This window comes from Fopius arisanus, unplaced genomic scaffold (genome assembly GCF_000806365.1).
Source record: "Fopius arisanus strain USDA-PBARC FA_bdor unplaced genomic scaffold, ASM80636v1 scaffold00049, whole genome shotgun sequence".
Taxonomy (NCBI): Eukaryota; Metazoa; Arthropoda; class Insecta; order Hymenoptera; family Braconidae; genus Fopius; species Fopius arisanus.
This window is the reverse complement of record NW_011887788.1, coordinates 875,423-903,127: the sequence shown is the minus strand read 5'-3', so window position 1 is coordinate 903,127 and position 27,705 is coordinate 875,423. Positions and strand designations below refer to the sequence as shown.

At 37.6% G+C, this 27,705-nt stretch overlaps 10 protein-coding genes across 16 annotated transcripts; 6 read left to right on the top strand and 4 right to left on the bottom strand.

The window, feature by feature from the left end:
• The first annotated feature begins 206 nt into the window (after window positions 1-206).
• Window positions 207-4,774, top strand: Fa2h (Fatty acid 2-hydroxylase). 4 transcript variants are annotated; one of them, XM_011306797.1, is made up of 8 exons: window positions 207-464; window positions 2,058-2,217; window positions 2,302-2,343; window positions 2,979-3,204; window positions 3,283-3,443; window positions 3,542-3,674; window positions 3,743-3,862; window positions 4,384-4,774. In XM_011306797.1, the coding sequence occupies exons 1-8, from the start codon at window positions 460-462 to the stop codon at window positions 4,467-4,469; spliced, it is 933 nt and encodes a 310-aa protein (XP_011305099.1). In that variant the 5' UTR covers window positions 207-459; the 3' UTR covers window positions 4,470-4,774. The 4 variants fall into 4 exon arrangements, with proteins under 4 accessions (XP_011305099.1, XP_011305096.1, XP_011305097.1 ...); XM_011306794.1 differs by having other exon boundaries at window positions 2,058-2,343; XM_011306795.1 differs by having other exon boundaries at window positions 1,924-2,343.
• kappaB-Ras (NFKB inhibitor interacting Ras like 1) lies at window positions 4,542-6,730 on the bottom strand. Its single transcript, XM_011306798.1, has 2 exons — window positions 6,529-6,730; window positions 4,542-5,945 (listed from the first exon to the last, which is right to left on the bottom strand). The coding sequence occupies exons 1-2, from the start codon at window positions 6,625-6,627 to the stop codon at window positions 5,439-5,441; spliced, it is 606 nt and encodes a 201-aa protein (XP_011305100.1). The 5' UTR covers window positions 6,628-6,730; the 3' UTR covers window positions 4,542-5,438.
• Window positions 6,731-7,013: 283 nt separating this feature from the next.
• Dpm1 (Dolichyl-phosphate mannosyltransferase subunit 1) lies at window positions 7,014-8,603 on the top strand. The gene is made up of 4 exons (XM_011306793.1): window positions 7,014-7,373; window positions 7,557-7,764; window positions 7,910-8,100; window positions 8,298-8,603. The coding sequence occupies exons 1-4, from the start codon at window positions 7,249-7,251 to the stop codon at window positions 8,515-8,517; spliced, it is 744 nt and encodes a 247-aa protein (XP_011305095.1). The 5' UTR covers window positions 7,014-7,248; the 3' UTR covers window positions 8,518-8,603.
• Window positions 8,604-9,497: 894 nt separating this feature from the next.
• Window positions 9,498-13,551, top strand: LOC105267730 (centrosomal protein of 104 kDa). 2 transcript variants are annotated; one of them, XM_011306789.1, is made up of 7 exons: window positions 9,498-9,839; window positions 9,897-10,061; window positions 10,442-12,029; window positions 12,316-12,872; window positions 12,968-13,069; window positions 13,150-13,275; window positions 13,463-13,551. In XM_011306789.1, exons 1-7 carry the CDS (start codon window positions 9,800-9,802, stop codon window positions 13,531-13,533), a joined length of 2,649 nt encoding a protein of 882 aa, XP_011305091.1. In that variant the 5' UTR covers window positions 9,498-9,799; the 3' UTR covers window positions 13,534-13,551. The 2 variants fall into 2 exon arrangements, with proteins under 2 accessions (XP_011305091.1, XP_011305093.1); XM_011306791.1 differs by having other exon boundaries at window positions 9,499-9,839; window positions 12,334-12,872.
• Window positions 13,277-16,681, bottom strand: Nsun2 (tRNA (cytosine(34)-C(5))-methyltransferase Nsun2). The gene is made up of 3 exons (XM_011306792.1): window positions 16,447-16,681; window positions 14,342-16,271; window positions 13,277-14,170 (listed from the first exon to the last, which is right to left on the bottom strand). Exons 1-3 carry the CDS (start codon window positions 16,498-16,500, stop codon window positions 14,022-14,024), a joined length of 2,133 nt encoding a protein of 710 aa, XP_011305094.1. The 5' UTR covers window positions 16,501-16,681; the 3' UTR covers window positions 13,277-14,021.
• A 108-nt stretch (window positions 16,682-16,789) lies between these two features.
• Window positions 16,790-17,972, top strand: mRpS25 (mitochondrial ribosomal protein S25). The gene is made up of 3 exons (XM_011306787.1): window positions 16,790-17,044; window positions 17,118-17,224; window positions 17,312-17,972. The coding sequence occupies exons 1-3, from the start codon at window positions 16,908-16,910 to the stop codon at window positions 17,575-17,577; spliced, it is 510 nt and encodes a 169-aa protein (XP_011305089.1). The 5' UTR covers window positions 16,790-16,907; the 3' UTR covers window positions 17,578-17,972.
• On the bottom strand, window positions 17,867-19,493 carry LOC105267729 (probable RNA-binding protein 18). Its single transcript, XM_011306788.1, has 5 exons — window positions 19,250-19,493; window positions 19,081-19,178; window positions 18,624-18,837; window positions 18,477-18,553; window positions 17,867-18,391 (listed from the first exon to the last, which is right to left on the bottom strand). The coding sequence occupies exons 1-5, from the start codon at window positions 19,253-19,255 to the stop codon at window positions 18,169-18,171; spliced, it is 618 nt and encodes a 205-aa protein (XP_011305090.1). The 5' UTR covers window positions 19,256-19,493; the 3' UTR covers window positions 17,867-18,168.
• A 101-nt stretch (window positions 19,494-19,594) lies between these two features.
• On the top strand, window positions 19,595-23,795 carry LOC105267725 (protein phosphatase 1 regulatory subunit 11). Of its 2 annotated transcripts, XM_011306784.1 has the most exons (5): window positions 19,595-19,881; window positions 21,898-22,006; window positions 22,077-22,223; window positions 22,610-22,672; window positions 22,754-23,795. In XM_011306784.1, exons 1-4 carry the CDS (start codon window positions 19,801-19,803, stop codon window positions 22,633-22,635), a joined length of 363 nt encoding a protein of 120 aa, XP_011305086.1. In that variant the 5' UTR covers window positions 19,595-19,800; the 3' UTR covers window positions 22,636-22,672; window positions 22,754-23,795. The 2 variants fall into 2 exon arrangements, with proteins under 2 accessions (XP_011305086.1, XP_011305085.1); XM_011306783.1 differs by having other exon boundaries at window positions 19,596-19,881; window positions 22,610-23,655.
• Window positions 19,923-21,874, top strand: LOC105267724 (succinate--hydroxymethylglutarate CoA-transferase). The gene is made up of 2 exons (XM_011306782.1): window positions 19,923-21,358; window positions 21,492-21,874. Exons 1-2 carry the CDS (start codon window positions 20,306-20,308, stop codon window positions 21,720-21,722), a joined length of 1,284 nt encoding a protein of 427 aa, XP_011305084.1. The 5' UTR covers window positions 19,923-20,305; the 3' UTR covers window positions 21,723-21,874.
• Window positions 23,773-27,002, bottom strand: Fbw5 (F-box and WD repeat domain containing 5). Of its 2 annotated transcripts, XM_011306786.1 has the most exons (8): window positions 26,582-27,002; window positions 26,290-26,447; window positions 26,031-26,208; window positions 25,394-25,586; window positions 24,494-25,231; window positions 24,211-24,423; window positions 23,915-24,134; window positions 23,773-23,849 (listed from the first exon to the last, which is right to left on the bottom strand). In XM_011306786.1, the coding sequence occupies exons 1-8, from the start codon at window positions 26,910-26,912 to the stop codon at window positions 23,829-23,831; spliced, it is 2,052 nt and encodes a 683-aa protein (XP_011305088.1). In that variant the 5' UTR covers window positions 26,913-27,002; the 3' UTR covers window positions 23,773-23,828. The 2 variants fall into 2 exon arrangements, with proteins under 2 accessions (XP_011305088.1, XP_011305087.1); XM_011306785.1 differs by having other exon boundaries at window positions 23,844-24,134.
• Window positions 27,003-27,705: the final 703 nt, after the last annotated feature.

Below are 27,705 nucleotides of genomic sequence, written 5' to 3'. Positions count from 1 at the left end.
CTGTGATACAGATAAATTTCCAAAAATTTGAGAGAATTAATACTCAAAAATCCATGAGAATTGCAAGGAGATCACACAATTCCAGGAAAAAGCGGGGAATGAAAATGATAAAAATCAGCGAATCGATATCCGACATGTCCACGCTATCTGCGATAAACATGGATTGCCTGGCCACACTAGAAAATAGTACTATGTCTTTACTTTAATGTGCGACACGTCGTCGACTGGACGTACATCGACGACACTTTGACTAGAGATATAGAGAAAAAAAAAGGGGAACACGTGTGATAACCGTCTCTAATTGACAGAGAAGATAATAAAGCGTAGGGGTATCCAAATAAAGTATACTTGTCAGTCGTGCTCGCAACTTGGCGCTGCGTAGATACGCCTTCGGACTTTATTCCTCTGCTCTAGTTTTCAAATCTCGGAATTAAGGATTATAAATCATGGAGCAACCTGATGTGGTATGTAAATTCTAGTCTCTAAATGTCTCGCGTTATTTTATTTTTTTCTGGTTATCGCAGTGTCATTATGCGATTTTTGAAATAGTTGTTGCTTATCTATTAAAGTTATCTGTTTGATGATATGATTCGGTTTAATAGGACTGAGTTATAGGTAGTTGTGAATTTTTTATGGAGGAAAATTCAATGTTTTTAAAGAAAAATTACGACTGCTTTTTTTAGATTTTATCAATAATTCTTGGGAGCAACACCGGTTGTTAATTCATTCTTTCCTCGAAATTGGAAAAATTGAAAAACCTAGTGAATTTAAAATTCTATTGAATTCTCAATAGTTTAATAATTCTGGTAAATCATGACCGGAGTTTTCTCTTTTTTCTCTACTTTGAATTATTTTTATCACCATATGCACGCGAAAAAAAATTGCAGTTAAATTGATCCTAACGTTTCACGCGAAATTTTATTACACCGTTATAAAATTTTTTTTTCTCTAGAGACTAATCGACATTTGTTGCATGTTAATTCGATTTATCACCAGATTTTTCATGACAATGTTCACCCATTCCGGAAACTGGGAAATTAATTTTTCAAGACCAATTGAATTTCAATTTTTTTGCGAGCAATTCGTTTTCCGATCAATTCATAAATAATTTCCTGCACACGTTATTAAATTTCCAGAACAAATTCTGAGTTTATTCCGTCACTAAAACACGAGTGATCACACGACACGAGACCTAAATTGAGTTGAGTTATCACACGAACGGAATTTCCTCCGAAACTCCAACACAGCAGTAAAACCGTCAATTTTCCCCCCAAAAAAAATGGTAAAAAATCGTAATACCCAAGAGATTGCCGCAATGACTAAAAGCACCGCGATGAAAAATTCCTCAACAAATTGTTCTCCGCGATGCTGAATATAAAAGTCCATGAACCATTTGATCTCCAATTGTATTCAAATTCCCAACATAAAAGAGCGTCAAGCAGCTGTTGGCAAAATTCAGTAAAAAAAAAAAAGAAAATTCAGCCGCCAATAATGCATTAACAGATCCATCAGAAGCAACTGATCTGACGGATCACTGAAAATAGCAACCTAAAAGGCGGGAACCTCCTGGCCTCGATTGAACACAAAAAAATACCCGATCAATTGATCCCCGCGAAATACTCGTTATCGCGGATTTAATTTGGTTTTGTTATTATAGCTGTTACGTGCCGGTATTTGACGTAAATGAGCCAGAGAGTCCCTGATTTCCTTGATTTTCGAGGTCTTGAGGGCACGTGCCCACTGCTAAAATTAATCACAATCATTACGTCACATTTGCATCTATGAAATGATCAGCTCGGTTCACCAGACAGTTCTCAGACCTGACTCGGTGAATACCGAATTAATCCTCGACTATTCAACGAGACTAAAAAATTATTCTAAATAATTTTCTTCATCAACCGCACAAACATTTTTTTTTATCAGATATACGAGGGCTATCCATCAGGCTGAGGGTGAAAAAGTGACGATGGTGTCGAGAAAAATCTACGTGAATCACCGATTGATAAATCTTTATCTGCCATTTTTTTTATTATCTATTATACTTTTAAAAAAATCAGCGATTGTGCAATGGCAACTGAGGTGGAGTTACAAACTATATTGAAAACGCCAATGAAGGACTTTTCCAGTGATGAGGGGGATAATGAGTTTCATGTTAATTATCGGGGGAGGCGATATGAAATCAGTGGATTTTTGAAACATCATCCCGGAGGACGACAGGTACTCAATGCCTTCAGGGGATTATCTTTGGATAGGGCCCTGGATCGTGTGCCTCATTCACCAGCTGCTTTTCATCTATTCCAGGATTTTCAACTGAGTAATAAAACAGCTTATGAAGATATCGAGGTGAGACTGAGAATTTATTTTAAACAATCCAGCAATTTTTTATTAGAGAATCCATGATATTTCCCCATTTTTCATTATTTATTGGATTTAATGTTCCCAACCGATCTGTAGAAAAAATTAAATTGAATTTTTTCATTGAGTATAATTTTAATTCGATCCTTAGAATTCCGTTATGACAATTGTCATAATTACTTTTCCTGATCCGTCATTATTACTTTTTCCTGAACTTTGTATTTTGTTAAGAGGAGAATTACCATAATTCTCTTCTTTTCATAATTAGGTAATTGTTATCAGATCACTCAAGGTCATCATTAATGTGATCATGGGTTTGAGCAATATAATTGTCGTAATTGAAATCTAATGAGAATTCCCGGGAAATGACTCCACTGGGAAAATATTGTTACAAAAGGCTGGATAATTATCTCAGATGAAAAAATATTCGATGAATTTTGTATCTTCCCTGGATTTTTAATTTTTCTATTAAAAATTCGAACCGCCGATAATTTTCACAGGAAATTTATTCTCTCAAATCCAAATAATAAATTCTGAAAAATGGGGAAAGGCAAGACTGTACTAGTTTATGAATTCAATTTTTTTTTTAAATCATCAAATGACCACAAATAATTATTCACCAGAATTTAATCAATTGGAATGCACCTCTCCTGAGTCAAGTGGCATCACTAAAAGATCGATACTGGGAGTGGGTGAATCTTCCAGTGAATCGACCAATTAGACTATTCAAATCGAACATCCTGGAGATGCTGACAGTGACCCCCTGGTACCTAGTGCCACTGGTGTGGATACCAATTTGTATATATTTCCTCTGCCTCGGTGTGTCCATCGAGATTTCCAGTCCAACTGGTATTTGACCAATTTTTAAACTGACCTATCCTCTCAGGTAAACCTCGACGATGCCAAATTAATCGATTTAACTTCCAGTGAGTTCAATCTGTAAAATTCTCCTGGCATTTTCCTGGGGCTTTTTGTTGTGGACATTCCTAGAGTACACGTTACATCGAAAATTATTCCACATGAAGCCTCCACCTGATTCTAAAATACTCATATCTCTTCACTTCCTGCTTCATGGCCTTCATCACAAGGTGAAATTTACCGAAAAGATAATTCTTGGAAAAAAAAACCGAACAAATAAAAGAAAATTCTTCGGAGATTAGACGTCTGCAATCTATTTTTATTTCAGGCACCTTTCGATGATAGGAGATTAGTGTTTCCTCCGTTGCCAGCTATTTTCCTAGCTTTTATATTGTACAATTTATATGAGATGATTTTTCCAGTATTTATGTTGAATATTGTGGCCTCGGGAACCATGACAGGTACTGAAGTGATTCTTTTGAAATTTTTAAAGACTCGTTTTGGTTTACTCAATGAAGAATAATTACAGGATACCTATGTTACGATTTAATGCATTATTATTTACATCATGGGGCGCCCAACGCAGACACGTATTTATACACCATGAAGAGATACCACAATTACCACCACTTCTCGCATCACGATGAAGGTGACGTGACATCATCAATTAAAAATGCGATACCAAGGGCTCTGTAATTGCTATTTTCAATGACACAGTAAACTGCTAATGGAATTAATATTCAAAATCATTCCATCATTTTCAGAATTATTTATTTTAGCGATTTTCAAATTTTAAAGAAATTTTCCAATTTTCATGATTTCCGGGATTTATTTTTGATTTCTTGTATTACACGCCCCTTGGTTGATACGTTATCTTATCCGAACGGTGAGAAAAATGAGGAAAAATTATCGATAGATGTATTTTTATGTGAGCCAGGATTTTCTTTACAAATTTTCGTGAATTTTCCACGTTTTTTCCACTTGAAACCAAAATCTAGTGGAAAATCTCAAGAAAATTCAAACAAAACTCAAAATTTATTCTGCCAATTTTACTCTTGAATAATCAATAGAATTTATTTAAAAAACATTGCTCAAGGAGAATTCGATTTTTCCCCAATTTTTCTCTCCGTGCAATTGAAATTATTTTAATTTTTCAATTTATATTCTCAGGTTTCGGTATAAGCAGCAAACTCTGGGATTATATCTTCGGATCGTTAATAGTACTAAGGCAATTGAAAAAGGCCATTATCTGGTAGATAAATTAATCTCTGCCGAATCGTTTTTTACAATAAAAAAATTAATTTTCACGAAATAAGCCGAGACTACAATTTATTTATTGAATGGAATATTTAATGATAATGCCTTTAATATTACTTTACAAAAAATATTAGTCAATTCCATGTCATCGAGGATCCTGACAGCGAATTCACATCGATTTACAATCATTCTTCATTCGCGTATAGATAACTTCGACTCTTAGTGACTAATTTAAGTACGTTAAAAGGAACGAGATTAGATCAGTTCGTGGAATTATAACATTGCATTCGAGATAAAATACAACGAATAGAAATAACTCTTTACTTTCGACATAAAAAATACGCAATTTGTACTGATATTGTTCGTTGTGACATGAGGTTCAAGAAAATTTTGCTATTACTTAAGTACAATTTGGATTTTCACCGAAATTCTCATTTCTCTATCGCAAAAATTCAGATCTTGCCTTTCTAATGCTTACAAATATTTCAACAATATTTACATATCGAGACATTTTGACAAACGGTTTTTAGAGAACAGGAGTGAGATTCAGTCAGCTATTATGATGTGGAGAAATGCATATTTTGAGCAAGAGGGGAAATTTAATTCAATAGTTTTATTAAAAATTGTTTTACTCAACACCTCCGAAGGAAAGTCTAAGAAATGGAAAAAAATCTTCCCCTCGACCAATAAAAAAAAATCAATCCACTAAATATTAAGCACCAGATCTCAATCCATCAGTATCACTACCCAAAGCCTTGTAAACTACTTAAAAAATTCCCTGAAAAAAAAATAAAAAAGAGGAGATCATAAATTCCATTTAATTTACGATCTCGAGATTCACAGGAATACTAAAAAAGAAGTCATCAGACCTCAAAAATCTCCGTCTCCTCGCTCCTCTCCACATCACAGCACAGACCTCGAAATATTTTCCCCAAGAATTGCCTGACACAATCCGCCTTAAGCATCAATCATGTGGCATCAGCCTTAACATTTTTCCTTCCCATACTCAATTGAGGAAAACTGCTCTTATTCTGAATGGGATTGAGCTTCGAGGACAAATAGATAAATGCCTCATATAGGCTGTGCCTATCCATAACATTCACCTCAAAGTGCCTGATTTTTTCTCTGGTACACCAATTGACAGCTCTTCCCGCAGTATTCTCAAGACTCTGGGTATCATTATCGAATTTAGTTCTATTGCCAACAACAACAACTGCAATCTCCTTCTTATCTTTGTTCTTATCGATATCTTTTTTCAATGGAAATAATACGTCTAGTGACTCGGGTTTGGCAGTGTCGTAGACGAGGACGTAACCATCGGCAAAACCTAGGTAATGTCGTGCCAGTTGTTGGGCATTTGTGTTGGCATGGTGTCCATCCAGACCAGCTGTGTCGTAAAATCTCACCTTCTCTTTGGTTCCACGATCTGTCTCTATGTTTGCTACGTAGATGTCCTCGATTGTTGGGTGAATCTCCTGATTTTTACCCCAAATGAGAACAGAGTTAATTATTCAATTTATCCATCGACTGATTGACATTATTTTAAATATTATTTTTATTTCAATTATTTGTTTATATTTAGGATCGTCGTAGTTCTTTAAAAATATTGTATATTTCAGGCTTTAGCTAATTGTGGAATATGATATTTCGTATAAATAAATTAATTTCAGAAAATTTTGTTACAATTTTTAGAAATACAAGAATATTTGAAGACTTCTCAGATTTTTCAAGAATGAACAATTTTTTTGAATATTCGAATAATTTCTTCAATGTATTCAAATATTCATTAAAAAATTCACAGATCTGTCAGCTAGACACTCAAAAGAATTTTTAAATCTACTCCAGAGGAAAATGGACCCTTGACAGATCAGAACAGAACTGGAGACTCCATCAACCCCACCCTTGCTTATTTCTGCGTAAAAATCATGTGAAATTGTTGAAAATCTGAAATTTCGAATGAGAATTTGACAGAATATGTCACCAGATTCTCGACACTGGTTTCTCCCTTCGATAATTAAATACCACCACCATAACCTAGTCAATACTTCTGAAACTCACAGTTTTCAACGTGACATTTCCATAAATCAGCTGCTCCAGGAGAGCTGTCTTCCCCACGCCCTTCATCCCGCACACCACAACTTTCGTAGTCTTCCCCATCCCTGAATAAAATCCGAAAACCACCACCTAATACCCGTTCAATCGACTTGTTGGTAGTTAATTCAATTGCATTCCAAATGTTTTGATGGGGGAACAGGTGGGGTTAACGGGTATGACCCCTCCACCATTCCCAGTTCAGGTGAATAAAATAAATAAAATTCTCCATCTTCCTACTCACCTCCAGCCCCTCCAGATGACCTAATCCCTGTGATTCTCCTTTAATCCAAAGACTCAATCCAGAGTTAATGAATTTAAAACACATTATCACTTTTCACTCACCACATTTTTCACAATTCACCATCAAAAACAGGACATGGCAGTCGTCCCTGTCTGACACGTGAAAAAACACATCACCATTTTCTCTCTCGGAATTATCCCCTACCCCTTGCTAACAGCTGATACTCCACGACTGCTGGAGATTCTCCCATTTATTCCCTTTATTATTTCCTCTGAAGTAATTGAGTCCAATTGACTCCAAGGGATTCTTCTTACGTGTTCGTGTCACTGTTCAGACCACGACTTCTCGTGAACTAGTTCGATCAGCTGGAGTCGTAGGTTACAGGCACTCTTTCTGGAGGGTAACGTTAATTTTTTGAGGTTCGGAATTACTCCAGTGGAATAATGAAAGGAAAAACTGCTGGAGATGATGAAACCACTGATAAATACTCGATTTTACTGCCGACTTATAATGAAGTTGAGAATTTACCGATAATTGTTTGGCTCATTGTTAAATATTTGGATGGAGTGTGAGTATGGAAATCTAACCTCAAGTGACAAAAAACATTTTCTATATTACCTTTTAATTTTTGGTACTCCTAAATATTTTTTGTTCAACGAAAATTCAGTGGAGAATTTTATTACGATTATTTCCGGTCAATCTTCACGAGTGTCCTTTCCGGTTTTAAGGTTAAACATTTGATTTTTTATAGAGTTCCTTTTGAAATCATAATCATTGATGATGGATCACCGGATGGCACTCAGCAAGTGGCTGAAAAATTGCAGAATCTTTACGGAGAGGACAGGATTATCCTGAGACCTAGGGAACGAAAACTTGGACTTGGAACAGCTTATATTCATGGAATTAAACATGCCACTGGAAATTACGTCATCATTATGGATGCAGATCTCTCTCATCACGTAAATAATAAAAATATTTTCGCGAAGTAATATATTTATATTATAATATTTTGACTTGTAATATTTTATTGGAATATTATTATTGAATCAAATTTTCGAGTCACCCCAATGATTGTAATTAATACTGCTATCTCGTCATTCGCAGCCTCAATTCATTCCAAAAATGATCGAAACTCAGCGTCAGGGAAGTTATGATATCGTCACTGGGACAAGGTACAGTGGGGATGGGGGAGTTCATGGCTGGGATTTCAAGAGAAAACTCATTAGTAGAGGAGCTAATTTCATAACGCAAGTGCTTTTAAGACCTGGGGTCAGCGATCTCACTGGAAGCTTCAGGTAAATTGGAGAAAAAAAAATGATCAATTCATTCGTAATGATCTGTCCTTATCAATTAATCATATTTATCAATTATTTTGGTATCCCTTTCAAATCTGTCAAAAATCGAAATATCAAAGCAATTAATAATTAAATAATGCCATAAATCAATTAATCATCGATGTAATGAAATTTCAATTCTGCCCTTGTGTTTTCAGACTTTACAAAAAATCAATTCTTCAGAAATTGATCGAATCGTGCGTTTCGAAGGGCTATGTATTCCAAATGGAGATGATTGTTCGTGCACGACAATTTAATTACACAATTGGAGAAGTGCCCATTTCCTTCGTAGACAGAGTGTACGGAGAGTCGAAGCTCGGGGGCTCAGAAATAATTCAGTTTGTAAAGGGCCTATTGTACCTATTCGCTACAACCTAGAAATATTTTATCTTTCGACTGGCCATTAATTTTGTACATAAATATGCAGCAATTTGTACCGAATAAATTACAGACTCATATATTAATTGGGAGATTATTAATTTTTGATGCCACGTGCATTTTTCCACGTGCTATTTGGGGTAACGATTTTTCCTCATTCGTTTTTTACCCTCCGGCGCACCCCGCTGACGTCACACAGCCTCCAGTTATTGATCCAACGAGCATTGCAGTTGATATTTTGACACAGAATTCTACTCCCTCATCGTTCACCACTGATAGACAATTATTTATCAGTTGTCACGAAAGGCTGTGGGATTTCTCGGAACTCCATGGTTGTACTCAATTTTTAATGAAAATCTATTTCCAACTTCGAGATATTGCAATCAATTTTGTGATTAGATTATTGATTTGTTCTTATAAATAATTGGATTCTGGTTTATTGTTCATTCAACATAAAATGCGATCAATAAATAATAAATTATGGAAATTATTGAGAATTAGAATAATTGTTATTTATATCTTCAGGACTTCGAAATTAGAACAGATCGTTTCCTTCACATCGGACAACAAATAATTTCAGACTTCGCAATGACTTTGCAACTAAAAATAGTTTAATAGTTCAACAATAAATGGCCGTCAGCAGACAAGTGACAGAAAAAAATCACCTATGCAAAGTCGTATCTCCACGACTTCGAATAACCGAAACTTTTGATTTTATTTTCCCCTTCTAATTTTCCTCCCAACAACTTCGACGTATAAATAATCAGAACTGTCAAAACGTAAATCTTGATTCAACAATTTTCCATTTATTATATAATAAATAATATTATTATGCAACAGAATATACAATAACATGATTTTTATTATCCAACGAATTATCTCATGCAAGTGAAAAAATGAATTGTACGCTAAATGAAAAATAACGGTTGCAGAAATATAATATTATTTTCTTTCAACATTTATTTCCTGGGTATTAAAAAATTGAGATGTATCTGCAGATCCACCACAAATACAAAATATAAAGACCAATGCGATTTGGAGTTGGCAAGGCAGTAGATGCGCAAGCTTCATCGCGATCAGACGTATTTTCCGTGATCTCTCGGTTGTCTTCGAGGGTTGGCAGTGTCATTCGGGGTTGAAACGGATATTGGGGTAAAAATCCTGCTATCGTCCACCCCCGAGGATGTCGGTGCCTTCTCCCCAATTTTTCCATAAAAAAACACGTGCCTCTGACACAAAAAAAATGATAATTTATCCCCTCAATCGTCTCTAATTCATCGCAATGCCGAGAAAAATAGGATTCAACATTGTATACGCGACGAGTGAGTACGGACTATATTCGGGGATATTTTCGGCCTCTTAACCTTGATTTTTCACAGGTGAGGAGGAGAGACACTCGTCATTGGAGTTGAATATTCACGGGCCAACGGTAAGGGGTTGGCAGAGTGCAAGAAAATGTGGATATCCCCAGGAGCTCGTTCTCAGGCTCCAGGTACCGGCTAAACTCACGAGAATTCAAGTCCTAGCCCATCAGTATCTCATTCGTAAGTGTAATAATCTTTCTAGTTTCGTTAACACGTACTTTCCACTAGATTGTTATCCTCCGTGTGCTCTATTTCCTGTCTAATTGCACCAGTTGGATGGCTGATGGTCTTATTTAAAGACCTTGGGACTGAATTATTCTGCTGATCACGCGAGCATAAAGTTTTCTCATTAAGGATGGACAAGTAGAACAGTCAGTGCTAAACGTGACTTGCCGGAAATATCCACTTCGAATTTTCATATTAATAATTATCATTTCATATTTCCATTTAATTTTATCGGAGCAATCTTAAAAATTCATCTACTTATGCTCAATTCCTACTGAACTATCAGTGAGTCTTATTGAATTAATTGTAATTATCTCCAATAATTGATTTGTCAGCGGAAAAATTGGAGATATGGACAACAGAGGAGGACAATGCTTCCATCAATACCTCATTCACCTACCTCGGGTACATAACGCTATCAGATAACGAATCAACGCTGTACAAGAGCAGAGAATTGAAGAGTGTCGCTCTACCGGAGACAGAGGCCCTCTCCATAAAACTGAGACTCCACAAGCCGCACCAGAACTCCCACAATGTCCAGGAGCAAGTGGGTTTGATAGCTGTGAATATAATCGGAGAGTACCGTGGACACGAGGTCTCAAATCAGGGTGATGCCCCGTACAATCCCCATTACACGTCCCCGTACGATGATCTTGCCTTCGAGATGTACGTGGATAGAGAAGTTGCAAAAATAATCAGGCAGATGGAGGCTAAGAAATTGCAAGCAGCTGAAGAAGAAAGATTTGAATATGCATCAAAATTGAAAGTGGCGATGGAAATTCTGCGAAAGGCTGGAGAGCGTCTGGGTAAATACGAATTGGAAAAAAAGTACGCGATAGCGTTAGAGGATTATGACAAGGCAAAAGCGAAGAAGGCACAAGCCCAGCAGTATAGACAGCAGGTCTACCAGAGTCTGGAAGTGGAGGATTTGATGGAGTTGAATGGGCCTTTGGATAAAAACAATATATCGACAGTGGAAGGCAAGGAGGCGACAGCTGGTGATGCCTGTGGGCCCTCAGTCACAATTCCCGAGGACATTCTGTCCCCTCCAAGACTTGTGGTCCCCCCAGGAAGAGAGGGTGCTGTCTCTCCAGCAGCTCCAGTCCACCAGCCGCCAGTATCTCCTCTCCATCAGAAACCCCGTACTCCAGAAGTCACAGACAGTCCTCCCAACGGCATCATCGAGCGCCAGAATAACCGAAACACCGGATCCCTCAGGAGAAAAACTAAATCCGCTGGTCCATCTCTCAGATCTAGCTACGAGGCGTACGAGGAGAGAACAATTCCCGCCCTCAGGCACTCACACACTAATGAATTCACCAGGGAGTGTCACATGGATGCTACAGACTCGAAAACTAACTCAAAGCTCAATGATAGAGAGAAAAAACAGGCTGCACTGCCTATCGGTGTTTTTGGAATGGAAATGGTGGAGAAATTCTACTCGAAGCAATTTACTGACAAGGAGGAGGGCCTCATGCAGCTCAAGGAGGAACTCAGGAAGTTCGATCCACTTGTCTCCAAGCACACAGCTAATAAAACAGCTAGAGCTGCTATTCTGTTACTCCACAGGGCTCTCAGGGATAAGGTCTTCAGTGTTTATAGTCTCGCTGCTCAATTGATTAGAATTTTCTTCTCAGAATTCGCTACTGACAGGGTATCATCAGCAGAAATAGCTAGAAGTGTTGATCGTCTGTTGCCCGAACTTCTAACAAAATCCGGCGATACGACTCCAAGAATTCACAACATGGCAGTTCACACGATCTTGAGTATGGCCGATTGCAAGTGCGTCAGGGAATTACATATCATTCCAGTCCATCTGAGTCGACCTGTCAGCAGCAGTACTCATCAGAGATTGGCTTTGAGTCGACTGGAGATGGTGGAACAATTAATTCTCAATCATGGAATCTCCACTGATAAGCAAAGGTGATAATAAACTTATCAGTATCTATTCTCATTGACTCATTGAATTGAGAATTAATTAATCATCTACCATTTTTGAGGAATCCAGAAAGGATAAATGAAACCCGTAGTTTTTGAGATCAATCAGTATTTTAGATAATTAATTATTATTAGATTTATCCTAGTTTATCACTTTCACACTTTTTATTAATTAAACAATTGTAATTCGTGTGTTTGATCAATTTAGAAATGTAGAATTCCTCAAAAATAATTAATCTATCACAGTGGAGTGTTCATTTCTCCTGATAAGGCATTGCGATTGTTGCAGTGGTCTGACATGTCGTACTTTATCGGAGCTCGGTTCCTCCGGACTTCACCACCCAGCGGAAGCTGTGAGAAAAGTTTCGGAGCGTATCCTGGTGCTGGTGTACCGAGTCAATCCGAGATTAGTTCGAAAGCAGCTTCCACCAGACGATGATATTACAAGAAGAAATTTATTATATCGTCAGTTATTCCATGAGTTTGATTTAATTGATCTCCAGAGGAAAAAAGAGTTGGAATCTGTGCCGAAAACAACGGCAACGCCGACTCGATCAAAATCTATCGACACCAGTGGCTCGAATGCATCGAAATCACCGAAGAATAGTCCGGGAATTAGCACAGAAAATTCCACAAGCGTCACGTCACCCTCTGACAGCAGTGGAGATCACAAGGGTGATAAACTCTGTATTTTTTGTCTGTCCAAGGGTCAGGCCTACTCGGAAGAAGGCCTGAACATCCACTACTGGAGGAGTTGTCCAATGTTAACTAGATGTGAATCATGCAAACAAGTTGTTGAAGTTTCTTACCTCAATGCACATTTGTTGAGTAAGTACTTCAGTCATTTCTATATTTTTTAAATTACACATATAAAATCCTTGAATTCCCTGGATATTTGTTAATATAATTAATTCAACTTTCAGGTGAATGTGATAAGAGAAATAATTACGTTAAATGCGATACGTGTAAACTAGCGGTGCTAGAGAAATCCTTCGAGGAACATTCCAAAGATGATAAATGCACAAGTAATTTCTGTCATTATCAAATTGAAAATTTAAATTGAAAAAGCGTTATTTAATTAATTTATTTTCTCCTCTCAATACAGAACCGATTGAAGGATACGATCGGTGTCCTCTCTGCTACATTCTAGTCAATCAAAACAAATGGAGAGAGCACCTCATGGGGGAGAATCCATGCACGAACAATCCTCGAAATAAAACAACAAAATCATGTAAAACAAATGGGCTATTGCCTTTATTCTCTCTCTAGTTTAATTGCTACTGAATGGATTTTTTTTTCAATTTTCCAGTAAAAATTTTCCTAAAAATGCAATCGTCCCTTTCTCTCTCGACTGAAAAAAAAAAACTAATCCTGCTGTTATCCTCAATATCACAAAGATAACATTCACTGATTTTCAGGTACAAAATCTCCATCTAAGACTCAGAACCTCAGTGGAAAGCTGACATCACCAACCGGAAGAGATTACTAGCCCGACATCGTCCGATTTTTAGATCTTTTTTGTTGGAGAATTTTTTTGTCGTATTTCTTTTATAGTCTACGTATTTGTTACCGAGTGTAATGTTTTTACATATTTATACGTCATAGTGCAACCCGTCCTCTAGGAATGATAGATAATCACTGAGAATTACAGAATGAATGGACATTTAGTGAGCGAAAGTGCGAATGCTCTAGGTAGAATTGAAATTACGATAGTTAGACCGCAATTAAAATTCTGGTTATAACAATAAAAAAAATTGAGGAATCTCACAAGAAACAACTGAAATACCTCTGTATCCGACCATAAACTGGCGAAATTTATCTGCAATATTACCAAGCTTCATAGAATATTGAACGAGAGGAAATAAATAAAAAGGAAATTTCACTGTAGTTTCCTATTATCATGAAAAATACAAAATTTATAAAATTCACGACGATTGGTCCTCGCTGACGAGCCATCAGATAAATAAAAAACTAAAATCACATAGTTTCAGCGATTTCAGGGTCCACAGGATCTTCAGCAATTTTGTCATCCGTAATTTCTTCTCCGTTGGATGGAGATATCGAAGTGTCGTCATCCCCTTCAATTATTTTATTCGCGTTACGATTCTCCTTGAATTTGTTCTTCTCTGAAATTAATAGCAGAGTGCAATTAAAGCAAAATTATTTCAAATAAACATTCTTGTACTTTAATGCTCATCACATTTTTAATAATATCATTTAATTGATCCCATATTTTCAGGATAAAATAGATATTATTAAATATATCAAACAAAACATTTGTGAGGAAGAATTCTCACCGAATTTCGAAAAATCAGCTCCCAACAATCGTAAATAATGAATAGCATCGTGAAGTGGTACATAAGCTCTCAAGGACATGGTCCCTCTCCAGCCAGCCATCACGAGCCTGAGAGGATCAGGACTATCCTTGCTGTCCTCCTCATAAATCAGAATGCAACTGCCCGAGTCTATATTTGCTGTCCTCTTCTGCACCTCGTCACTCAATTTGGCTATTTCCGGTGGCATCTGGGGATTGTTATTCTGCAGAAGCTCCACGAGATCTTCCCTCCCGACTTTAATCTTACGATCCTCTCCCACGTAGGGAAGAATACTGGGCATCCCCTCCTGGGCTAGTCTAAAAGCGCACTTCATATTTTTATTATCGCACCTGACGAACGTCTTGACTCCAGTATTGATCATCTTGACGTGATTTTCATTGAGAAGAACAATGTCCCGTATTGCTGGTGATGTGAAGTAAATATTCTTCTTCTTTCCCTTTAGGCATCTCACCAGGAGACACCTGGGGTCGAGATCGTCAGAGATACTGTAGAATTTTTTGATGGCATCCCAGACGTCCTCGTCCTCCTTGAAGAAGACAAAAGGATCCTCTCGATATCCAAACATTTTCCTTCTTTTTTTTTCAGGCGCACCAGTTCTTTCACTCTCGGTCCTCTTCCCTCCCTCACTTGCCTCCTGGTCCCTCTCCCAGGGCAGAGGCTTGACCTTCTCGAGAACAGCCACGAAGAAGCCCCCTGTGTCCTGATGATGAGGTAAAATCCTCATGCATTTCTCCAGATTAAATTTTCCAGCCTCTTCAGCACTCGGTGGAAACATCTTGGGCCTCACGAGAGTCTGCCACTGCTCAGGCACCTCCTCGAAGGTCTCATAAATCTTCATATCCTTGGATGCACCCACCCACCAGCTGACTCCAGGATTACAGACCAAACCAGGAACGAATTCCCGTCCATCTATGATCTTAACAGAGTCTCCAGTCTCACAGAGCAGTCGATGGAGGACAGCCTCGTTCTCCAGAGGATTCAATGAACACGTTGAGTACACCATCTTACCACCCACAGTCAACATCTCCAGTCCTCTCTTAGCTATTCTAAATTGAATTCCATGAAGATTGTGACCATTCGCTGGATTCCACTTGCACCAGATGTCAGGATTTTTTCTCATCGTGCCATCTCCGGTGCAGGGAACGTCAGCCAAAATTCTATCGAATTTAAGAGTCCCTTCGGAGCCATCAGTATTCGTTATTCTAAAATTTGGCATCACCGAGGAGTCGTGATTTGTTATCAGGATATTGGGACTGTTCAGTCGTTTCGCCTGATGCACCAGCATGTAGCACCTGTTGTTGCTCACATCATTGGCGATGACGAATCCCTTGGGATGAGGACGACTCTCGTCCGAGTGAATCATCTCGATCAGCTGAGCTGTCTTCGAACCCGGGGCTGCACACATGTCAAGCACCCGATGCTCAGGTCTCACATCTAACACCAGAGGGGGAATCATACTGACGACCTCTTGTCTGCTGATGCTTCCACTGCTAGTTTCAGCAATCAAAAAATTGTGGAGACGAAAATAAGCCTCGGACCTTCGGATATCCTTTCTCGTCAGCTGTAACTGCCAGGCCAAACCCTCAGGGTAAAATGGCAAACAGTGAGGCTTGACCTTTGGCTCTTCCTCTGGAGTTCCCTCGGATTTCGTATTCAGAATTTCCGTGAAGAAATCACCCTGGATTATATTGGAGAGGGCTTTTGTTTCCGCTCGAGACCCAGCTGTTATTCGAAATGCCACTGGCAAATTTTCCTTCATTTTCGTGAGGAACTCGGACCACTCGTCCTCAGGAACGATTTTTTGCAATTTGTAGAATGTCTCAAAGTCCTTATTGTCACGGACTATGTCATCGTAGTGACGCTGATGTCGAGCATCCCATTCTTCTTTGTTCTGGGGATATAATTCCATAATTAGGACTTGAAGAAAATATATATAATTATGATAAAGAATAATAATACAACATTTATAAGATACATTTGCGGTGTTTTATCCACATGGCAGATGTAACCTATTTTTTCAAAGAAATTATGAGTTTCATATTTTTAGACAGACTTCATCTACATACTTTCGATTTATCTCCAAGATTCTTCTTAGCTCTTCCTCGTTTACCCTTTGCCATTGTTTATTATACTATTATTTGTTTATACTCCAGATGTTCGATTTTTGTTGGTCCTGCTTTTTCTGCAGTGCCCCCTATTCTTCCCTGAAACATTTTATTTTTTGTTTTGAGGTTATTGTACCCCGAAGAGGATTGAATAAAGTAGAGACTCAGTTCTGGGGGTTTTAGTAACCCCAGCGGTATCGTAGTACTGCACCCCAAGAAATGGAGGGCACCACACGCGATGCCGGGGTCGCTCCAACTCTCAGAACTGAACCTCTACTAATCCTCTTTGTTCCAGTCCATGCTTTTTTTACTGAAGGAAAGCAAGCTCAATTATTCCCATAAAAAATATCTAGAAGTGTATTCTATTATAATAAACAGAATTATCAATAAAAAATATCGTGAAGTGATAAAAAGACAGCGATATGCCGTTTATGATAGGGAAAGCGCCAATTAGGCGAACTTTACCTTATTTAAAAGCTGGAAGATTAGTTTTGAAAGACAATATCCAAATAATGACCATAAATTTCAATACTTTTGGAGAACATCATAAAGGAGCAAAGTAATTGCGTGTAAAAAATGTACGAGTTATTAAATTTACACCGTAAATCATTGAAATATTTGTTTTTATTCAGGGAATTTGTGTTTTGGAGACTGCCACAGGTGCAATACAAAAATCCAGGGGTGCAGATCAATGTATTCAAGAACATGACTCCTTCACCTTTTATTCGATGCTTCTATGGTACGATAATTGACAGGCATTACCTGAAAAATTATTGACAGAACTGTCAAATTGTTAATATTTAATATTTGTGTTTGTAATTGTTAGACACTGGGAAACGAATGCTGATCGATGTTGATGGCCAGACTAGTGATGATATATACGAACATTTGATAAGGGTGATTGGTAAATCGCAAGAAGTTTTGAAAAGGGAAGCCATTGCAGCGGAGAAGAAACAAAATCCAGCGAATATTGGAAATGGTTGCATGAAACATTGTATCTGCGAGGTTCCTGGGCAGCTGCCCTGTCCTAGCATAGTCCCATTACCCTACCACATGCGGGGAAAATATAGAAATGGCCCTCCAGAATTTTAAAAATCATTTTTGTACGCAAGAGATAAAGGATCACAAGTCGGTTTTGATAATAGGTGAGTTTTCGGAGAATATCTTTAAATCTAAGAGGAATTGGGAGAATTTTGTAGGAACTTTTTTCTAGCTCTCATTACACTCCACAAGAGAGGTCCTAATGAAAATCTCGGTATCTCTCTTAGATTCCCAGATATTTCCCCAAAAATCAAATGAGAAATGAGTTCATGTGCCGAAATTTAAAATTGATTTGAAGCTTTTTCTGCTGGTGTGGGTAATGAGTAATGACTCGTCACAATTCAATTCAGACTTGTATTATCGTCATTCAAAAATTATTGGTATGAGTAAATACCTCCAGAGTTTATGAAAATACACTTGAGTTAAATAAATAATTGTACATTGAATGATCAAACATCAACATCTCTTTAGGCAATTATTGAATATTCTATTGGGGTAGGTCATCAAGTCTTGATCTCTTCAATAATTATGATTTCTACACACGAAGACGAATACGTACACTGAATTTATCTGAAACTTATTTATCGCTCTTATATTTTTACAAAATCGTCAAAAATCTTCAAAAAATATGGAACACTGGTATTATCTCCTCGATCTTGTTCGAGAGTATGGACGGTTATGGTGATGTCGGTGATGATGATGGTAAGAATGGTGACGACTAGACGACGAGGGTTTTTGGACTTCTGGCTTCTGATACTGATGGATTATAGGAGTACCTTCCAGGGGTTTATTTAATTCAAACTCTTCTTCAACTTCGTTCATTACTTTCAGCTTCGCTTCAATCGCTTGAATCGTTGTTTCTCGACTGTCGAAAAAAATCTTTTTCAATCTTCACATCAAGAGAAAACTCTCATTAGTGTATCATTTGTATCGAATTCTCCTTCACATACCTAATTTTAGCATCTCCTTTTTTAGCTCCGGCCAGTGCTGGGATATCGATCTTGGGTTTTGCCTTATCCATTTCACTCTGTAATTATTAGAATTCATAATGAAGATTTTTAAAAAAAACGGATTTCATGCTGTAAATAAATATTTACTTCGGAGACAGTGTGTGCCCATCGTACCACAGCATTTTTAGACCCAAGCTTTGCATTATTCAATGCATTCTTCGCTTTTACAGCAGCTTCTACTGTAGTATACGTAACAAATGCATATCCCCTTGGCTGGCCAGCTTGAGGTCCAGACCGATGGAACAGCAGATCAAACTTTTCGATTTCGCCGTATGTTTGAACGATTTTGAGAAGTTGGAACCAGTTGGAAATAAAGGATACATAAATTATTCACCAATCCGTTATCCAAGTTGTGCCAGCAGACAAGATCATTTATTAATGTTTATTAATTAATTAAATAAGTCAATAATCATGCAATTTTTTATACTACCGAAATACAGAAAACAATGACGAATCAAAAAAATCAAAGTCGCATTTTTAGAGATATTTATAGAAAATAATGAAGGAAAATACGTGTTCCAAATATTTTGTATTAAGTACTCACTCATTTATTCTCAGGTCTAGATTACCCACCCACAATCTCCTGTCTTCTAGAGCACTAGATCTTATGGGTTCCAAGGGCAGAGGAATTCTTGGATTGAGCTAAAATAAAACGAGAGATGATTAAACAAAAATTTCAAGAGCTTCCCCACAAAATAATGAAGTATACATACTGCCATTGTTGAGCGTTGGTTCTGAACAATTCATCGAATCGTCGATTCTTGAAAAAAAACATGAAAAATCAGCGAATGTCGCGTTTATCGTCCTCACTTCATAGATTTTACTACAAACAAATAAATTATTTATCCAGCTGCAAAATTCGGTCACTCCAATCAACACGACCAACACCAACAACACTAATCGATTCCAAACTGTAATCCTCTTCGAATCGATCAGAAATTTGCTTCAAACAAAATGGGACAGTTGGTTAAACTGTCGGTAAGACTGATGATTTCACTAGATGACATTGAAGCAGCTTAAAAAACTGAAAATTCCTAGAGCTAGAGACTATATAGTCTCTTCTAGAGATTTCTTCTGTGGGAATATAACCAATAAGGAAAGAGACGGGAGATAGATCGTTAGGTTTTCACTCTCAAAATTAGTGCACGTCAGACACATGAAAACAGTGAAACCCAGTGCTTAGAGTGCCGGTGCAATTATCATTAATTATTGCTCTTCCAATTGATAGTTTAAAGGAATATATTTGTTGAAGAAAGGCTTGTGAATGGAAAGAATGGCAGGACCTTCGAGTTCGCAGACGCACACGGAGACAGTTCTCGAGGAAGACGTCAATGACTGTCCACAGGTGAAATATTCTTGATCATTATCAACAATTTATTAATTCATTCATTCACCCAGTCTTTCCCATTTTACATTCTCCGTTGCCAACGCCTGTTGACAATTATCTCATCTTTCGCGCCGCTATTTCTGCGATGAAAACTCAGTCTGTTGATGAACGATTGTTATCAGTCCTTTTGGAGTTTATCGTTAGAACTTAATATTTTTTATTGATAATAATTAAGTTCTTGGTCGGGAATTGATGGAGGAGTCATTCATTAAATTAACGTTTCCGCCTATTTTTTAAATCTAACTTTCTGTCAATTTAATGACATGTGATCGCATTTATTACATATGCACTTGCAAAATATTTCCATTACTCCGTGAATACGTGAATTAATTGCGTGAGTTCTCGAGTGATCATTGTGATAAGGTGTGTTCACATCCTGAGAATGAACTTCAAGAAATGTCACCAACTGCTGACCTCAAGATGTACTCTTATCCTCGAAAGACGCGGCATCAGCATTTCAAAAAACTTCAACAATAAATCTCCACTGGCTGGCATTCGAGTTCTGGATCTGACTCGAATCGTGGCAGGTCCTTATTGCACGATGATCCTGGGTGATTATGGAGCCGAAGTATTAAAAATCGAAAAACCAGGAACAGGTGATGAGAGTCGTCACTGGGGCCCGCCCTTTCTCCCCAACACGAACGACTCCGTTTATTTTCTCAGTGTCAACAGAAATAAAAAAAGCGTATGCATTGATCTGAAGAGAGGCCGAGACATAATTCATGAGTTGGCGAAAAAATCGGACGTTTTTATCGAAAATTATGTGCCTGGAAAGCTGAAAAAAATGGGACTGGGTTACGAAGACATCAGATCAATAGCTCCCCAGATAATTTATTGCTCATTAACTGGATATGGGTATACAGGGCCTTATTCTGATCGTCCAGGTTACGACGTAATTGCTGCATCGATGGGAGGACTAATGCACATTACAGGACCTAAAAATGGTGCACCATGTAAAGTTGGAGTTGCAATGACAGATTTAGCTACTGGGCTTTACGCCCATGGGGCCATCATGGCTGCGCTTCTTCAGAGAGGTCAAACCGGAAAAGGGCAGTGGATCCAGTGTGATCTTTTTTCCACTCAGGTTGCTACACTAATTAATGTGGGATCTAATTACCTGAATGCTGGGAAAGAAGCAAAACGTTGGGGCTCTGAGCACGAGAGTATTGTCCCCTATGAAGCTTTTCAAACTGCTGATGGCTTCATGACTGTTGGAACTGGAAGTGATCCTCAATTTATTTCACTCGTGACACGAATGGGAATGTCGGAATTGGCGGCAGATCCTAAATTCAGGGATAACACATCAAGAGTTGAAAATAGAGAGGAATTGTTAAATATTTTGAGAGATGAATTCAAGACGAAAACGAGTGAAGAGTGGTCTGCGGTATTTGCAGGGTCACCATTTCCTTATGGACAAATTAACAGCATTGGACAGGTGATTTTTTGAGAATGTCTCTTAAAAATTCATTTTCTCTGTTTTTTTTTTTAATGGACATTTGTGTTATTTAAATATGTTGAGGGTTCAGAGCTGGTGATAGCGATATATTTAAATAGAAATTGAATTATAGGTTTTCGATGATCCTCACGTCCGAGACATTAATTTGGTCAAAGAGATGGAGCATTCTAAAATGGGAAGAGTCAAAGTGGTTGGACCACCTGTAAAATTGAGTTATGGAACTAATGAAGTCAGATCATCCCCACCTGCATTAGGAGAACACACGGAGGAAGTTTTGAGAAATGTTCTGGGATATTCGAAAGAAGAAATTCAAATTAAAATTGATAAGAGAATTATACAATAAGGAAATTACTCGATGTTCCATTTGTAGATTCCAATATTTTTATGTACAAGAATATATTTTTATCAATAAATTCACTGTTTTATGACAGAAGAATAATGTGACATCTTGCAAATCATTCGGTTATCTGATTTTTCTTGTCTTTCGTTATAAAAATCATTACGGTTTATCTTCACAGGAAGTTCCAACAATAACTTTATGCCTCCGTAAACCGAGATCCAGCAAAAAAGTTCAGTGGACATCAGGAACAGTTGACAACGAGAACATGAATAAGAAGAAATCAAAATGTGAGAATTCATCTCATCAGTGCAAATCTGATGAACGAATTATTTAGTTAATTTCTGTTGTATTGTTTAGGCTGCTGTATTTACGAGAAACCCAAGGACTTTGGAGAGAGCAGCTCGGAGGACAGCGACGACGAGTGTGAACACTGTCATGGGCACAAGGAGATCCACAAAAAAACAATTCCACCACCAATGGACAACAGCATATCATCGCAACCTGGTATTGTCATTCTTACTTATTCTCTTCTTTCCGTTACTTCTCTGTTTTTTTATTCTATACCGTCGTATACCAAAAAGTTTTTCCGCCCAAAAACGAAACATACGTCCTTGCGGGTTCTTCAACTGAAATTCATTTAATAAATTTACGTTTAAAAAAAAAGTGATAATGAAGTTAAGACGAATTTAGCGGATAAATTATAGCTCTATAAATAAATAAATTGCATCCACAAAACTGAGAGAACGTTAATATATGGGTGAACTCTTAGGTGGCAGTTAGATATATCATGATTGATCTGGATAAAAAATATTTGCTGCGTGATTTTTTATTTCTAAATGCAGGATTCAATTTTTAAATTATTGTAAAATGGACTGTTCTATTTGTTTCAGAACCAATTGTCACGGGTTCCACTTGAAACCTCGTCGACCCCCTAGGACTTAATTCACCGGACTGTATGAAATTTACACTACTTTAATTAATACAATCCAACATTTCATTAATTTATTGATAACGTTTCTCATCATTTTATTCAGAATCTCGCAGAACCTCGCAGTTTTATCATGTGTACAATACAAGTCCACTAGGTTTTACAATTCAATGCTCACTTACTTTTGGAAAGCATATTCATTAAAATTTTATTAAAATTCTGTACGTCATAACTTGGAAATAAGATGGTGTTTAAAAATATTTATATGATGAATTTTCTAACATTAAGATCGGAACCAGTCGATTGGAAATCGTCGGTTGAAAGTAACAACGTTATCTAGTAATTTAATAAAGCCATTTACTCTCAATAGAAAAATTCACTCTGAGACAGAGCATTCAATCGATTCTCCTCAACTCTTCAATGATTTATTATATAGTTTGTAAAAGAAATTATTAAAAAAGGTGAGTTCACCATGATCATGCATTTTCCTCTGCACTGGGACAAAAAATTTTCCTCTCAGTGTCCAATTACTTCCAGTACTCATATATTTAGAGGCAATTAAACGATACCTGCCTGTGAAATTAATAACTGTTAAATAATCTCTGGTATTTTCTCTGAATGTAGTTATACTGGAGATATTTACAGAATAATTTGAGAATATGATTGAGATTCATCTTTTATCACTCCAGTATATAATTCCTCGATGATATGAAAAAATCTAAACCCAAATATACTTAAACAATATATTTTTGTGCTCTATTTAAAGTTAACATCACGCGTAGCTAAAATGCTGCGAGGAAATAATCAATTGTTAACGTTTCCTGTAATTAAATTTATTGACGCAACTCTGCATCTCTGAGAAAAGGGTGAAAAAGAGAAATCTTACGTGCTAATCGAATGTTATCACTTATCACTAATATCTATTTACAAAGCTTTATTCTTAAGTGACAAAAAACGAAATCCAATGTAGCACGTAATAAATACATAAATAAAAAAAACTGAAACAAATCACTTGAAAAAAAAAAAAATTAAATCCAATCATTTTGTGTTCTTTACAAGATGTATTTATAGTTAGCCATGTAGATCATTCATTAATCACTCGACAGATTTGATTTAATGTGACGAGTATAATAAAGAGCCTCGAAATACCTGATTCCTCTATTTAAAAAATTCCTGGCTTTTTATTTACACTTCATCTGAAACTACACATTCAACACAATCAGTCAACACTGCAATTACTGCTATGGTACTTGCGTCTCTTTCGTACCTCCATTCCTCGTCGGAATGCATTTTCATCGAGTCCTAGACTTTTTACTGTTGCTCGACTTCGCCAGACTTTAACATCATAATCATCACTCGTAGTTACCAGCATCTCTGGATCCCTGGGATTGAATGCAACAGCATTAACAACATCTGAATGAGGGAATTTAGCTAAACAAACGCCATAATGTCTATCCCATAGATAGCCATGTTTATCCTCAGCTCCACTGAAAAACCGGTGAATAAAATAAAAAATATCTCGTCACAATTTGATTAATCAATTAGTACACGATTAATTCATACCTGGCGACATATTCATCGCAAACATCCAGAAAAATGAAGAAGCACTCGTTATTAGGTGTGTAAGCCTTGTGCGCCCTCAGCATTGTGCCTACTTGTTTCAGTGTGACAAGATCAATAACGTGAATATCTATTTCTTGAGCAATCGGTGGAGGCTGTAAAGGATTCGTGATGACATACCCTCTCGGCCAAGGTCTTGTGTTAACATAGAGATACCTTCAGCGAAAAAAAAATCACAATGCAAATTATTGAAAGGGGTTACAGACGAAATTAATTTTCACTATACCTGTGATCTGGTGATAATCCCATGCCTATGATATGTCCATGTAAATCGATCAAGTGATCAACCTTATCAAATTTTTCAGCCACTGAGTCATAATCCAGCCAATTAGGCTCGGGCCTTGAGGAGCCAGAATTTTGTCTCTCTCGTTCTCTTTCTCGTTCGGCTAAACGTTCTCTGAGGGAAGGCCCAGGATCAAGTCTCCTTGGAAAATTGACAGCTTTCATTCTCTTGAATCCCACCTGATGGGGTGTATAAGTCTTCGAGCCAGTGGTAAAAATGAGAAATTTCTCTGGATTATCCTCCAAATCATCGGAGTCACAATCTTCTGCTGTCTCCGAAGACGTCGACACATCTTCGTCATCCTCCCACTGCTGATTATCAATTTCACTATCACTGTCCATCGTTTCTCTCTCCATTTCCACTTGTCTGTATTCTTGATTGTATCTGATTGGACTCGCATACTCAAAACCATCCCCCAAACGTTTCCAATTCATAAATCCACCTTCTAAAGTGCTATACATCAGTCTGGAAGATGCGTGGTGGAGAATTTCAGGCTCTTCACCGGATTGGGCATTGCTGGAAGAGGCTGATATGTCTCGATGACTCAGAGGATTTCCCCGTTCCTCTTTCTCGTTGGAGGTTGACGGCTGGCTTTCCTGTTGCTCGGTTTCTGTGGGCTCAGGGCAGAGACAATTCGCTACCATCACAGCTCGAATTGATGCGGCGTTAAAATTGTAGAACCTTGGATTTTCAAAACAAAAAATAATAATTAAAAATATAAAAAATTAATCCATTAGTCCTCTCAATGACTCAATGAACAATGGTCAGTTCGTTATAGTTCACTTCCTCCTTCTTCCACAAAATAAATCACAATCTAATGACAAAAGCTAATACGAAAATTACCGGTAGAGTTGATTCATAATGGGTACGTGTTCACTGGCTGATTCCTGGTTAGCCTTGTTAAGCCAAAGTACACTGGAGCTAACAAGGTGGGCAAGCCAATGTAGATCACCGCTCAATAAGTGCCGTTCACTGTACCAAGTGCCAAATATGTCGTAAGGCTTATTAACGACCCGACATTGAAGATCAAAGCCATCTAAAACAAATCATTACATCTGATATAATTTATACATTCTCTCATTGTTCCTCGAGAATTAATTACAGATTCGAAGACCGCATCAGTGATGACAAATGGGATTGTCTCATTATTCTTGGCACTCGATAATAGGAACTCGTCCACATGATTTATTCGCACTAATAATAGACACTGTGACGAATTTCATCATTTAATTTCTCTCCTCAACATTCCAACTGCTTTATTAAATACAATTAAAATTAATGGCGCGATTTTTCAGTGATCGAGGAGCAGAATAAAATTGGTGGAGTGTAACAATTTTATTTATATTTTATTTTTTTATTTTATTATTTAATTGCGTAATTAATGGGTTGATAATTAAATTTAAAAAGAATGATTATAAAAATTGGAGTATTTCTCTAAGATTCAGAGATATCCAATTAATTGAATTAATTAATTACTCACGTGCCAATCTGAATACAGCGATTTCTCCAGAAGTGCTGTGCAGAGTCCCAAAATGAACTCCAGAAACTAATAATAATGTATCAGAAGAATTGAATTGAGAGAATTGTGTATATTTCCAACTGAATAACTTCATATCATGCTGATACTTGATCTTCACTGGATATGTGCTATCCCATACCTATTGGGAATAAAAAAAACAGTAGAAAAATAATGGAATTGACGACGATATTTAATCGCTCCGATTTATGATTGTAAATACCAAGACGTAACCGTCCTTGGAGCAGGTGGCAAACATTTTTCCATTGTGAGAGAAGCTCACATGTAGAACCTGATGTGAATGCTCTCTCAGAACTTCCGTTTCCAAGAGCGGAGTGTGATAGGTTAATCTTTTGAATTCACCAAGCCACGAGGTTTTACCTGTCGCAAAAAAATGGTGAGAATTCAGGAGACGGTAATGATTTCTAATTACTCTTTTACTTCTCAGGATTATCATTCCAGTTTCATCAGTCTCATTGGAACAAAAAAAATATGATTATAAAATCGTGACATACCTGGCATGATCCCAACACTCGTTTCGATTTTATAGGTTCGATAAAACAATTCCTTCCACAGAAGTTCATCCTGTGAGACTCGATTCCACGATTTACAGACTTCACCGGCGGTTACAACTTCTCTTGGGGTCAGGAGTTGAAAGACACTCAGCAAGATTGGATCAGGTAAGTAGTACCAATTATCTTCACCATCCTCGAAATCAGAAATGGAACGGAGAGATCTTGTGGATCCACGTAGAGAATTATTTTTCGAATTCTCTTGGGTTTCTTCATCCTCCGGTGGTGATAGATTTGGTGATGGTGATTGTGCTGCTTGATCTATGACGTCCATCTCGGTTGATACTCCTTTGTTTACTGAAACAGCTGATACCTGTCAGTGAATGAGTCCGGGAACCTCAAGGGAGTTCTGTGCGCATGCACGGCGTGCGTGCAAGTGCACGGAGTATCGCCTGGCGACCCCCCACTCGAGCGGTCTTCTGTGCGCATGCAGGGTGTTTTGTGCGCATGGGAAGTGTTCTGTGCGCTTGCGCGGAGTATCGCCGGGGGGACCCCCCACTCGAGCGCCGGCTCCAACGCCCTGCCATTTTCAGTGGGGAGTCAGTCGTTCCGCGACCCGCGCGTGGAACGGTCGGTCGCGCGTCGCGTAGTAAAAATTCGTTAATATCGGGCTCCTAGTGAGTGCAGAAAACCAGCGCCGGCTGGGAACATTGAAAATACAAAGTGCGGGACTCAGTGCAAGTGATTTTTGGATGTGAAATAATTTTTTAAACAGTTTATCAGAGATTTAAATACGGATTGAAGTGAGAGTGCGAATTAGATTCGAAGGATTACTTTTCTCATTCATCTTATTTTGAATGATTAAAAATATTATTTGATTTTTGATATTATTTTAGTGATCTTTTTTGATTTTGAGGTGTTAAAACATTCTTGGTTGTGTCGTGAGTGATTAGTGAATTTTTGAACTGTCTCGAGTGCTGGTGCATCCAAGGCGACTTCGACCTCGTGATCACATGGAGATCTTCAGGATTGGAGGGCATCTTGCAACCGACTGCAAGGTGAGTTTCGTATGCATTTTTTTATGACCTTGAAGCATCATTTTCATTTTATTTTCATGTCATTTTTTT